The sequence below is a fragment of the Lissotriton helveticus genome, chromosome 4_1, assembly GCF_964261635.1.
Source record: "Lissotriton helveticus chromosome 4_1, aLisHel1.1, whole genome shotgun sequence".
NCBI lineage: Eukaryota > Metazoa > Chordata > Amphibia > Caudata > Salamandridae > Lissotriton > Lissotriton helveticus.
In genome coordinates, this window is record NC_136063.1 from 919,340,281 (window position 1) to 919,354,837 (window position 14,557).

Here is a 14,557-nt window from a genome sequence, read left to right on the forward strand (position 1 = left end):
CAGGTGCTCATAGGCACCACCGCCAAGAGGTACTGCAACTAGGCATAGTGGGGTCTTGGTTCCTAAGCCAGGTGGTTCTTTGTCTCTGGACATGGCTTGACCACCAGGTAATTTCTCTGGAGATGAACCACCTGACGGGATCTTTAAAAGTGAGAGTAAGAAATCGCAGCCACGGATGCCTCTAGTGGACCATGAATAGCAGTTACACCCAGAGGTGGCCATTGGGTTTTAAATCAATAGGGAGAACCTTGGCTCGATCATTTTGCCACCACCAAGACCTCAGATACTCATTTCACAAAGGGCAGGACCCCTGTATTCCCTCCCAGCTGCTGTCTCTTCTGCCCCAAATTCTGAAGGTCAGGAACGACAGGGTCAAAGTCATCCTAGTGGCACTAAAGTGGATCAGGGGAGTATGGCAACCAGAAATCCTGGGCATGATCATCTATCGTCTGATCAAGCTGGGGGGACCTTCTGTCGCAGCAGCGGGGCAGGGTCTTGTACCCAGACCTGCACAATCTCCATGCTTCACGACTGAGTTGTTGAAGCTGACCTAATTTGACTTGAAGTAGTTGATATCATTTGGTGGTGAGACATCCCTCTACAAAATCTATGTACGCCAGTTTCTGGGACAGATTTGTGGTTTAGTGCGGCACCCATCAGCTTGACCCTCTGCAGGCAAAGTTGTCAGATGTTTTGTTGTTTGTTTTGTCCCTAGCCCACCAAAAACAAAAGCGTTTCCACTGGTAAATGCCACATCAGCCCAGTGTGCTTTTTGTGGTTGCTGGATCACCAGTTGTGATGAGTGTTTGAAAGGTGTGCAACATTTATTTCCACAAAAGCTATTGGTAATGTCACACTTGGATTTAAATGTGGTACTTACTTTTTAAGGGGTACTCCCTTTGAGCCGATGCATAGTTGTCCATTACGTCTCCCAACTCTCAATATGGTCTTATTGATTACAATAACATCAGCTTGACATGTGAGCGAACTTCTGTTACAGACTTCTAACCGCAGATTCCTCAACTTAGAATATTCCCCAGGATCATAGGTACCCTGGCCACGTCCACATTAGGGGCGAAAGGACTGCTGCTGAAACCGGGTAGATAGAGAAATCCCGAGAGATCTGGCGGTGGACCTGCTCTCTCAAAAGCGATCGAGCCAGCTTAGTCATCAAATAGGTGGAAGCCGTTGAAGAGCATGCCAAACAAGGATGCCTGGACATTCCCCAAGCTCCCACTGAAGAGCAACCAGGCATGACGCAGCGTCATTGTAGAAGCCAAGGCTCTACCTAATAAGTTTGTTGTGCCCATTTGGCACATGATGATGAACTTTGCTGCATCCTGACCATTTTTAAGGGCTTGGTTGAGGATGGCGCAGCACTCTTCTGGAAGTATGGGAGGCAGCTGTGCAACCAGGGCCGGACTGGGAACCAAAACTGGCCCTAGCAAAGTGCTCGGCCGGCCCCCTCCCCCCAGGGGGGGGGAGGGGGGATTTTGTGCGACCGCGCTCTTTGCCAGGGCGGTTTTCGGCCGATTTTGTTACAGGGCCGTTTTGTTGCTGCAAAAACGGCCCTGTAACAAAAACGGCCCCCAGTGGCCCAAAACCGGCCCCCACCCTTGCGGCGCACCGGGGGTTTGCCCGGTGCCCGCACCGGGGGATTGCCCGGTGCCCGCAACAGCCAGTCCGGGCCTGTGTGCAACCCAGTCCCACAGTGCATGCAAGTATTGGCATAAGAGGCATGAAGTGTGTGGTGTCCTCCATTCCTATCTGGAACCTGGAACACTCTAAGTGAAGAGTGGTTCTGGAACCCTGGTACTTCAAAGTGTTCACAGACCGCACAGCTAAGCTGGCGGAAGAAAAATGTGCTTCCCAAAGGCGTCCTGTCTATTGGATTTCCTGTCTGGCGGGATGAAAGTGAACGCATTTGAGATGGCCTAGATGTTAAGGCCTTCACTACCAGGCTCTCGGGGGAGGGATGGTGGGAGAGGAAAGCTGGGTCTCCTGGGGTGAGACAGGGCGACAGGCAGTCATGCGATGTGCAGGAGCCTCTGTGCAGGATTTGGATGAGGTGGTGCTTATATGGGCACCGCAGTGTCACGATGTGGGCGATTCCAATTCTTAACCAATCATCAAAACCTACCAGTTCGCAGAGGTACTGCTCAAGATTTTCCCAATCCAGTGTGACACCTGGGGAATTTGTGGTTACAGTGTCTACCAGAAAAAGTGTTACCAAATGTAAGTAACCTGTTCTTCAGACTCTTTTTGTCCAACCACCCTATACCACATTCTTCCCAGATAAGCTAGTGCTGAGGACCCAAGCTTCTCTTCTGGTGGAAGTGATAACACTGTTTCACATTGGACAATGCTATGACGCTCCCGGCTTTCTTTGCTCCACTTCATCTCTCGAAAGTGGAAGAGAGACTCCATCATTTGGATCCCATTGTTTGGACCCCGAGTGGGCACTTCGTTTTTACATTTATCACACCAAGTAAAATCAGCTGGATGATCAGCTCTTTGTGACGTTTGCTGGGGCAAAAAAGAAATGCAAAAGTAGACCTTCTCTTGACAGATTGTGCTCTGTATTGAGATCTTCTACGCAGTTGTTACAAAGCAGCCTTTGGAAGGCCTACAGGTTCATTGCATTAGAGCCAAAACTGCGACCACTAAGATGACACGCAGAAGGAATTCCTTGTATATTTGTCAGGTGACTACGTGGGTGTCAACAGACATGTTCACAAAGCAATACTGCCTTGACAGTCCCATCCGTTGAGATGGGCATTTTTCTCTCTTGGTCCTGCAAGACTTTTTGATATGAGCCAGCTAACAAACCCACCACCTGGGCAGGTACTGCTATGGTATTTATTCACAGTGTGGGGAATCTGTGGTTAGAAATATCAATCAGAAGACCAAGTTACTTACCTTCGATTACACTCCATCTGGGGGATAATCTTTCTGACTGCAGATTCCTCACCAGCCCTCACATTTAGGAACTGGACTCTTTTCCATCTAAAAAGGTCGTGATCTAGAAATCTGCATGTTGGACATGCTTGTTTGTAGATGTGCTCTACATCTGAGTGCGCAGTCAGCCTAATAAAGTAACAGACATCATCAGGCATGGGTGACGCTTATACACGCCTCTGCTAGTCTCTTCGTGAGCAGAACAAGTTTAATGTGGATTTGCACAACATCACCTGCCGGATTGCAAGCGTACTGCTTTGAAGTTTCCGAATCCAGTTTGACTCCTGGGGAATAGTAACAAAGTGAGAGGGAAGGAATCTTCAGTATCCACCAGAAACAGTGTTACCGAAGGTAAGTAACTTGTTCTTTACCTTATTTGTGAAGAGATTTCCCACCAATGCTGCCTGTAGAGGCAGAGATTGATTTTGAGTGGTATCTTTCCACTCACTCACTGGCACCGCTGTGCCTTCGCCCACAGCTAAGGTGGTGGAACATTTACCAGCCAATTGTATGCAGGGATAGGACTGTGGCAGCACCAGATAAACCATGGTCACACTCACTTTTGTTCACCGCTTCCAGAGCGTGTGCTTATATAGAGATGCCTGTTTTCTCAGAGTATATTTGAAGAATAGAATATCCATTAGAAGTGTTGCTGTGTGTTATAACTTCTTTTCATTTACCTAGTTACTATAGCAAAAAATAGACTGTGAACTTCTTGATCCATGTGCACTGTAGTTGATACATTCGAAACATTTCTGCAGCAATGATTTATCCATGATCCGATTTAATTAATTTTTAGAGTAACATTTTCTTGTATGCATCATCTTAAACTGTTTTTCCGCCAGTGCTGGATATGAAATCACTCGCTTTCATGGCGGTTAAGTGAATATTATAATTCAAAATACGGAAGCCTGAAATCCCAGAAAGAAAGCCAGTGTTTAATTTCCTTATTACATACAAGCTGTGACATGTCTAGTCACCTGTAATAATAAAATGACACAAATGCCCAACAGTACTAACTAATTAGAGCCAGTAGCCGTGATTTAAAGCAGGCCATGGATCATAATTGCATCTGCATTTTAAACATTAAAAACTAGTATTTTATCTTCAAGATCAGTTTCTCTATTTATGGCAGCATGTCTTTTTCCATGCTATTAGTCATAACAGAAAGGATTGAATCGCTCTGCATGTTTCTACATGTTTTAAGCTACAGCATTTTAAATCTGATTTACATTAAACTGATTCTTTCTTTTCGCTCACATTTTTAAGTGCTTTTTGTTGTGTTTTATTTTGCACTACAAATTTGCCTGTACATCAACGGCCTGGTAGATCACTTGCTTGGGATCGGAAACATAGACGCCCCGAGGCTAGTTACGGGCCGGGTGCCCGCTTTGATGTTCGCGGACGACACTCTGCTGTTGTCCAAGACATCAATGGGCATCCAGCGTATCCTTGATGGTTTCGCGGATTTTTGTGTCTCGCGGGGATTGGCGATAAACTTGGACAAAACCAAGTTTATGATTTTCAATCCCCCGAGGCAGACACACACAAATCCGCTGTCGGGAGGAAATCCTCTAGGGATCCGCAGTTGGCTAAAGCTACACTCAAACTAACAAGAGTGGTGGGGGGGATGCAGAAGCTCCACAGAGAGTCTGAGTTCAAACCGGCGGCCCCAGTTATAGAAATTTACAGTGTGCAGGCTAGAGCAGCAGCCCTTTATGGGGCCGAACTCTGAGGGCAGCAAAACTCCCCCAGTTTGGCGAAGGTTGAACATACCTTTCTAAGGAACATATTGGGCCTCACTGTGAGCACCCCACTCGTCCCACTGCGTCTGGATCTAGGGTTATTCCCCATTGAAGAGGTTATCTCACTACACCTCTAACTTTTTGGAAAAGATTGTGGTCCGTCCCGGAACTTGTGTCCTATAGAAACGAATTCAGGGATATATGGGATGCCTTGAGAGGCAAGAACATTAGGTGGCTGTCTCATATAAAGTACATTAGTAGTAGGATAGGCTTACCTGAGCTTTGGGAGACCCCGGATGTTGCCTGCCCGGAGATCACCAAGGCTGAGATGATTCGCCATTATAAGAACTACAATCTAGCCACCCTCCAGGCGAGCTTTGGGGTGGGAAGACTGACCACAGAGTTCCTTGAGGTCAAGGCAGAATATAAAAGGGAAGAATTCTTGGACGTGATATTCCCCGCATCAGCAAGAAAACTCTATATGCAATTCAGATTGGGTACTTTGCCTTTTAGAGTTTTCTCTAGTAAATAGGACAAAAGCAATCAGAAAGAATGCCCCGTTGTGGACATCATGTGGAAAATGACAAACATGTCTTTTTCTTTTGCCCAGGGTACCAGGACGCACGCAGGTACTGGCTAATCCCCATTTGTAGAAACTTGGGATTTCGCCAGTGCTCACGCGCAATGAGAGCCCTAAAATACGACACCCATCCCCCTGTTGTCTTTGCTGTGTCGCGTTTCCTGAATGCAATGTGACATCGGCGTAGGAAATTGATTAGCGCCTAGTATGTATTTCCGCTACAATCAAATGTAAGTTCGATAATGAAATATAGTTTAATTCCATTTTATTATGTATTTGATTTTATTGCATACTCAATGTATTTTAAAAGTATTCATATTTATTGTCTTAATATTTGTATTGTACACATTTTTATGCACTTTTATGGTCCCTTGAGGCCGAAATAAAGTTATCGAACGGAGTATTTTATCCTCAAGATCAGTTTCTCTATTTATGGCAGCATGTTTTTTTTCCATGCTATTAGTCATAACAGAAAGGATATAATCTCTCTGCATGTTTCTACAGGTTTTAAGCTACAGCATTTGAAATCTGATTTACATTAACCTGATTCTTTCTTTTTGCTCACATTTTTAAGTGCTTTTTGTTGTGTTTTATTTTGCACTACAAATTCTGTTTGTATGCTTCATTTCGGTAACTCTATTATCTCTTTCATGTTGAAAAGCAAGACACCAAGGATTTAAGCAGTTTATTGGAATGGTGATAATTTGAGCTGGTATTGTAAGGAATTAGCCCCCAGATGCATCAAAGTTATGTTTTGCGAGTCCTTAATAGCGAATTTTAAGGATTCGCTATTAAAGACTCGCAAAACGGGGTGCATGTAGGAATCGCAATGTTATTTGCGATTCCTACTGATTCCTTATTTGCGATTCGCTAATTGCTAATCGCAAATAAGGAATGGCTTTCCCAATGAATGGGGAGTCATTCCTTATTTGCGATTAGCAATTAGCGAATCGCAAATGTGACGCAATTTCAAGGGTGCCAGAGTGTCCAAAGGACACCCTGTTGCACCCCTGAAATGGTAATGTTCACTGGTGTTGCGCACACACATGTCCCAAGGACATGTGTGTGTGTAATATACAACTTAGAAAAATGCACTAAAGTGCATATTTCTAAGTTTTTGCTATTTACCACGTAGTTTGACTTCGCGGTAAATAGTGGCCCTAAATTGCGAATTCGCAATCTTGGAATGGTTCATGCATTGTATTAAAGGAATCGCAAATTGTGATTCCTTAAATGCAATCGCAATTTGAGAACTTGCAATTATTTGCGAATTCTTAAATTGCGAGTGCATGAACCCTTGATGCATCTCAAATGCCATTTTTGTGGGCGCAAACGGCCGAATTTTGCGATTCGCACCGTTTGCGCTTGCAAAAATGCTTGATGCACCTACCTGAAAGCTCTGTGCTGTACATTAAAAGGGTATTGCAAGTCACCTCCAGCTTCCTTGGTTTTGTAAAGGAATTCTTCCTCGCCATCCTCCTCTCTATATGGGTAAAGAACTCCTCGGTGATTTGCAGTACACATGAGGTACTTAACCTCCCATATCCTATTCTGCCAACTTGATACTAGGAAAACGAGGCGGGTTTGAAGCTATGATGTTTAGCGAAAATGAAATGAGCATATACGTAATTATTGTATTCTCTATCTTCGCACAGGCAAAAGGAATTTTGAAACATGCATCTGTAAAAAGAAGAGTGGAAGACGCATTCTCCTTGATAAAGAAGAGTAGGTTTTCATTTTATACTAAGTTTGATATACATTTGAAAGAAATAAAAATACTATATTTGCCATGCTTAATGTGGTCTCGTTCCTCTTAAACTAGCCGTTTGATGAAATTAAATGACTTTGAAAAGCAAATAATGTTCTATGCAAAATATAAATGTTTGTGCAGTTGTAAAAGCTCTAGTCAGAGGAACATTATTATTATAATGTGAAATAGAGCATTGGTCATGGATACTTCCAACTGCAGATTCCCCATCTTTACAATACTCTGAGTTGCCATACAGGATCTGGAGATTTTTTCAGTAGTGTTTCGCCCATTCCAATAGGTGCTGCCATACAGCTCCTTCTGGAAAGTGACAGAATGGAGCTGCATATAAGTGCCACCCCTGCACACGGACATCAGCTCCATTCTTTCTGTTGGATACTTCTGCCTGCAAATTCCTCATCGTTTGAATATCTCTGGCGTCAGACTCAATCCAGAAAATTTTCAATAGCATTCCACACCAGTAGGGAGCACTGGCTCGACCTTGGCACTAGAAGCAACACCATTGTGACATCCCTAGAGCCATAAAGCACCCCCAGAAAAAGTCATGGTGTCTGTTCCCTTTTTTCCGTGCCATGAACGCAAATACTGAGCTTTGCTCTACTCAAAGAATTCTCCTCACTTTAGATTGTCGTTTTTCATAAACCAATTTTTTGAGGAGGTGCAATACAGAGACTTCTCCCCCTGCGTGTTTGTTCCAAGCCCTGCAGGGACAGTCATGGACAAATGTTCATCATGGACCCACACAACATCTACTTGTGATTCGACCATGACATCAAAGCTTGCAACTCTTGGAGAAGCATGCACCTCAAAGCCCTAAAGGAGGCGGTATACCAAGATTTTATGATTCCGGCTGGGGATGATCATCAAGCCAAACAGAAGTCCAGGCCCAGGGGGAGGTCGCGTGAGTCACCCCTATCGTCGTAGAAGTCATCCCAAGGAAGCCCAAGAAGAAGCAAGCGCATGACTCCAAACAGCATTAATCTTCAAAAGTAAATCTCAATTTCATTCCTCACCACCTTCTCAGGATTCTTCTCTGGAGCTAATTGAGATTGGGTCTGCGGCTCCTTCTGACCTGATTTCATTCCCTAATCTGCTGCCACCTGATGCGCCATCACCAAGGCCCTAGCTAGGTCATCAATACCCAATTTTCCTTTCCCCAGGATGGACCCTGCCACATTCTTAAACCCTATTGGTCCGAAGGAGTACGCATTAGTCACTATGCCGGTGACATATGCTAAAGCACCATTTGCACTGTACCTCCTCTTGCTCTCCATAACACTGACCTCAATCTCGAATCCACGTCCGACTCTGTCAGTTGTCCATATCTCAGCAGGATCCCCCTCTGCACCAAGTCTCCCTTCACCACTGCTACCGGCACTGTAAACAATGCCACCTCAAAACCACCTGTGCCGGAACCGAACTCACAAAAATAGGTCTCAGTTTCTTTGTCTCTAATGTAAATACCTTCTCTGCGACACAGATCTAGAAGAGAAGATCAGTGTCTCATGGAAGAGGGATGCTGTTTCTTTGTAGATTCTGACCCCCTGAAAGAACCAAGAAGGGATACTGATCAAGATGGTGATGGGCAGTCCAGCACCATGGCCTAAATGGGCCTTAACTTCAGACCAAAGGGTCTTGTAGATTGTACTACAGAAAGGGGCTGTTGAACTGATGCAAAAGCAGGAACGGTGTGCTATTCCAGGTACTTCATGGTTCTGAGAAGACTGCGGCCTTAGCCTGATCTCGCCTAAGGATTCTGAACTGGTTGTTGCAAAATAGAAGTTAAAAATGCAGTCTCTAATACAGGTATTACTTGTGATGGAAGCAGGGGACTGGATGGTGTCTGTCACCCTGCAGGACGCATATTTCTATGTAGCGATTCTGCTCTCACACAGGGTGTATCTTCACTTCACGGTGGATCAGCACATTACTAGTTTCCATTTGGTATGAATTTAGCTCCATGTCTTCTGGAAGGTAATGGCAGTGATTGTCATCTATCCCGCATGCACATTAATCCCAGTGTTTCTTTACCTGGGCAACTGGCTCATCAAAACTGAGTCTCCAGACGTGGCGGTGTAACACCTGCTTGCCACAGCAATTCTCCTGTTCAACTTGGACTTTTCCTTCAACTAGCCCAAATCTCAGCTTGTGCTCTATTAGCGCATCCTGTTTATGGGGTCAGTGCCGGACAATACATAGAATCAGGGCTTTCCACCTTCTTAGAGGATACACAATAGTCATGCTATGATTCAGATGTTTCACAATGAATGAATGAATGAATGAAATGAGATTTATAAACGCGCAACTTAGCCCGAAGGCGTCAAGGCGCCTAACCAAAGAGAATCAAAAAGGCAAGTCCAGAGCTAGGGGTAGGCTTTGGCAAATAGCCACGTTTTGAGCATCTTCCTGAAGGCTTGCTTAGTGGGGAGGGATTTAATCTCAGTTGGCAGTGCATTCCACAGCTTAGGGGCCAAGGTTGAGAAGGCTCTACCCCCCCATTTGGCTCTGCGATGGAGGACAAATTCCAGTGCTCATGGTCTTGAACATCCTAGGTCCGCTGGCTTTCTGCATTCTGCTAGTCACTAATACACATTGGAGTGTGGAAGGCAGCCTGGCAAGGGAACTTCTACCAGGTGCTTCTACAGTCGGGTGGGGAGCTCATCTAGAGAACCTGGAAATCAGAGGCCTCTGGTCTCTTGAAGAGCATATGTTGTACATCGATTTACTGGGACTGCAGGCAGTTAGACTGTTGTTCAAAGCCTTCGTGCCGCCCTTTTGCAGTCAGTCTGTCCATATCTTGACAGACAACACAACCGTACTGGTGCATCCACAAGCAGGGAGTGTGAGTTTGTACCTTCCCTGTCAAGACTCACTACAGCTCTGGTCTTGGGCGCACCAGCCAGGTCTGGCGGGTTACCAGTCATCTGGGTGCGGATCTGTATCACCTTTCTTGACCACGAGTGGCAAGTTCATCAAGAGGTGGTCCAGTACATCTTCAATCTTTGGGGGACACCTCAGGTGAACCTTTTCTCTACCAAGGACAATGCTCTGTAGCCATTGTTCTATGCGAGGTAAACTAAATGCTTTTTGTCCAGTTCTGGAAGTGGTGGATGTTCTCTGTAGTCCCCAAAGGCACTCCACCAAAATAGTATATTCTCGGAAATCGGGTAGGTTTGTCAAATGGCTTTTAGACAGTTCTGTAGCCCATCTTAAGACCCACTTATTGGGCATTTTACACTTTGCACTCTAATTAGCCTAACTAGGCTACGCAGTGGGTGCAGGGAAAGGCTACTTGTCCACCTGTTAGGCCTTCTCTGTATGCAGGACCAACTGTCCCTCTTCAAATCATCAATGTTTATGAGATTTCTGATGGGCTTCACCGACATGTTTCGGCCTACCCCTTTCATAATGCCACAATAGGATCTTAATCTGGTACTTATTTGATTTGTTTGCCAACCGAACCATTGCACAATTGCCAGATGTGACTGCTTACTTTTAAGACTATTTTTCTGGTAGTTAGACTGTCACAAGGAGTATCAGTTTGTAGCAGGTGCTGAGCGTCATGCCACCCCTTTAAATACTTACTTCCCTGACAAGCTGGCTCCTTGATCCAGGGCTATTTTTCTGCCTATGGGTGCTCACGTTTTTCATGAGAGGCAGTCTATCATCTTACCCTCATTCTTTCCTCCTCAGCATCCGACTAAATGGGAAAAGGGACTTCATTAGCTAGATCACAAGAAAGTAGTCAATTTTTATATTGACTGTACCAAAGACTCCTGAGTTGATGACTAGCTTTTCATAGGTACGGTGAAGGGAAGATCCACCAAGAAGAGGCCTTTATCAAGGTGGGTCATCCTATGCATTAAGGTATGCTGTACCTTGGCTCACAATGAACCATCAGAGCACACTTCACCGGAACAAAATCTACTTCAAACATAACAAGGGAAGTTCCCATTACAAAGTTCGGCAAAACTGTAACTTGGGCTTCTCCGCACAACTTTCCAAATCATTACTGCTTGGACTTGGAAGTGCAGAGGGAAGGTCAAGTTGCATGCTCTGTACTCATGGATTTCTTAGTTAATCAGCCATTTAACCCACCTCCTGGGTGGGTACTGCTTGGGGAATATATTCAGAAGTTGAGGAATCTGCAGGTAAAAGTATCCATCAGAAGAATCTTATCGTTGATAAAAATCTGTTTGAGGCATATGAGATGTAGATTATATACTTTGCATAGTTCGCCATCTGGTGTTGGGCTCCGATGTTTACAGTTTGTTTTTGTTCGAAGAAGTCTTTTTAGTCACAAGATAGGTGACTCCTCCTTACAATGATGGTGCTCATGGGCATCGACTCCATCCCCGGATAGTTTTTTAACGCCATTGGGTTTGGATGTGATTTGCTGAGTTCCAGGTCTGTATTGTCTTCGAACCCCCTTCGACATGCGAACCTTCACCAGTCAACGGTATTATTCTCGGTCGCGTTACCCTTTCGACGCTTATCCTCCAACTTCAAATAATCTTCCATTGGGCCTACCCGCGCCGACCACGTCGGACGTCGATGGAACTGACTCATTTAAAAAATGCCCCGGGTGTGGTGCTAAATTCCCACACACGGATTTGCACGAAGTGTGTAACCTTCTCCCCTGAGCATGAGTAAAAACACTGCGAGGCCTGTACATCGTACCGGTCGAAAAAAACCATCCGTGATTGTCTGGCTCAACGTCACGAAATGTCCCGGGGCAGCAGTTCGATTCCAGACATCTTTGGAGCAGGTCGTAATGTCCAGCCAGAACTCCAACCTGCAGAAGAAGATATCTCTGTGTCCGAAGCAGACAACTCTGAGGAAGACTAGCAGAACGTCACCCCGGCTCAACGGATCGTGAGTACCAACACCTTAGCCGCCACCAAACCCAAACTTAAAGCTCCGATTACACCTTTGCCCTCTGGCTTAGGTCGACACCGGGAAAAAATGTCAGATGCCCCGCCCTCGGGCCCTGCTATGAAACCAATACAAAAGCCTTCTGACTCGTGCTAGAGTCTGCCCCATGCCTGCACTGAACATACACCTTCGGCACCAAAGCCTAAAATCAAGCCAGGGGCCCCACCCGTCCACGTCGGCACTGAAAACAACTTTGACGCCGAAAACTTAGACGCCGAAGCCACCAAAAGATAAAGCTTCGGAGCTGAAACAGGACCAACCAAAAGCCTCGGAGCCGAAGAAAACCTCAGAACCGAAAACTCCCTCACCAAAGGTTTCGTACTCGAAAACCCCTACAAACACTCTACGCCCAAGCCTCCGGCGCCGAAGCAAGACATACCTGTAGAACCTTCGGATCCAAAGCAGAAAACACTGCATATTGACCCCGAAGCTGGCAATCTTCTTACCAAACCTCCTAAGAAACGGAAACTAGACCCCCCTGAGGACTCCCACATACCTCTCAAATTCAAGGACATGGGTACTAACTCTTCTCCCCCTTATATACCTCCCTCTCCTCCTCCTCCTGATCCTAACTTATTATTCTCACCAGCAAACTCACCATCACCTACACTCTCACCTGCACCACAGGATGATTGAAATGGTGTGGATGGGGATACGCTAGGGGATGATGACAACCAGAACATACCACAGGACACAGCCCCATGGGATGACTATGATCAAGATCCAGATTAACACATTGCCCTGTTCTGCATCCCTCCAGGCCATCACCACCTGATGATAACATTGGTTTTGCAAAACTTATTAATAGGGCTTCTCACTACCATGGGGTGGAACTACACACTGATCCCATAGAAGAGGACTTCCTAGTGGAAACATTTGCACCTTCACTAAAATCCACCCACACTCTGCCCATGCTAAAAGGCATGTTAAAAAACGCTGCTGATGTATTCAAAGACCCTGTTAGAGCCCGAATACTTACACCAAGGGTGGATAAAAAATATAAAGCAGCTCCCACAGACCCTGTGTATATCAAAGGCCAGGTACCCTTAGACTCTCTTGTTGTGTCTAATGCACGCAAGAGGGCTAATTCCCAAGCTACAGGCGATGCCCCTCCCCTGACAAGGAGTCAAAGCTTATAGACGCTTCAAGGAAAAGAATTGCGTCAAAGGCTGCTAAGCATTGTCGCATCGCCAATGCTCAAGTTCTGTTAGCTCGCTACGACAGAGCGCACTGTGACGAGCTGGAAAAACGAATGCAGCACTTACCAGAGGAACACAAAAACAAGGCCAATGAACACATTCAAGAGGGCCAACTTATAACTAACACCTCCATAAAATGCTCCCTAGATGCGGCTGGTACAGCATCTCGTGCCATTAACACCAGCATATTACTTCTTAGGCATTCTTGGCTTCGAATCTCCAGATTCAAGCAAGAAGTTCAAACCACCATACTCAATCAGCCCTTCAATCAAGAGCATCTTTTTGGACCTACAGTCGATACTTCATTGGGGAAAATGAAAAAAGGTACAGACACTGCTAAGTCCATGGGGGCCTTGCAACTACCTTCCAGGTGGCTCCAAAACAATTCAATGTCGTCAGAGAATCCCTCCTCATCTTACAAAAGCCCCAATCAATCTACCTCCTCCAGAGGATATTTTCATGGAGGATAAAGGGGGAACAATAATAGGGGAAGAGCCAGAGGTAACAATACCCGCAATTCCCCTACCACTAAGCAGTGACTTCCCTACGCTACCCCCTGACAATTCCGCTCCTGTCGTGGGACGTCTCTCACAGTTCCTACCTGTCTGGAACTCCATGACAGACAAGTGGGTAAGACAAATTATCCAGTATGGTTATTGCCTAGAACTCACCTCCATTCCCCCAAATATCCGTCCCAGGCAATTTCCAATGTCATCAGAACATCTGACTCTCCTAAAACAAGAGGTTCTCTCCCTGTTACAAAAACATGCAATAGAACCAGTCCCCTTGCCTCATCAGGGCACAGGGCTTAGTCCCTATATTTCCTAATTCCAAAAAAGGACTTCTCTTGCAGGCCAATACTGGACCTCAGACCACTAAACCTCTATATTCAGTCATATCTGAAAGAAACAGGTTAGTATTAGATTCCTTACCTTAGAATATCCCCAGGCGTCAGTCTGGATCCGGAAACTTTTGCGTAGCAGTACCCCTGCGCGTCGGTAGGCGTCGTCTGCAGGCGTCCCCTGCGGCTCCGCGTCGTCTGCGCCGTGATGACGTCGCTGGAGTATATAGACGCCGCCTCCGCGCGCTGACGTCAGTTCTTCTTTTTTCCGCGCCAGTTAGCGCAGATCCGAAGAGCAGTACTCCGGTCTTTTGACCAAGTTTATTGTTAATTACTTAATCTTCTACGGTGCGAGTGCGACCGCCTGATGTCGGTCACCGACCACCATCGACTCTGCCTCCGGTGTCTGGGCGCGGACCACGACGTGGAGTCCTGCGTCGACTGTCGGGCCTTGACTGGTAAAGCTAGGCGGGAGCGGTCCCGCAAGCTTCTCGAGCTCCGTGTGTCGGCCCCGTGTCGAGAGCGGTCCCG

At 46.0% G+C, this 14,557-nt stretch overlaps 1 protein-coding gene across 3 annotated transcripts in view; it reads left to right on the forward strand.

The window, feature by feature from the left end:
* The window catches only part of RTTN (rotatin), an 891,871-nt gene that overhangs the window by 856,760 nt on the left and 20,554 nt on the right, over positions 1 to 14,557 (forward strand). For all 3 annotated transcript variants that reach the window (XM_078687523.1, XM_078687524.1, XM_078687525.1), the window contains one exon: positions 6,939 to 7,008. In XM_078687523.1, coding sequence (XP_078543649.1) covers positions 6,939 to 7,008 — 70 coding nt within the window. The remainder of the gene's footprint in view (positions 1 to 6,938; positions 7,009 to 14,557) is intronic.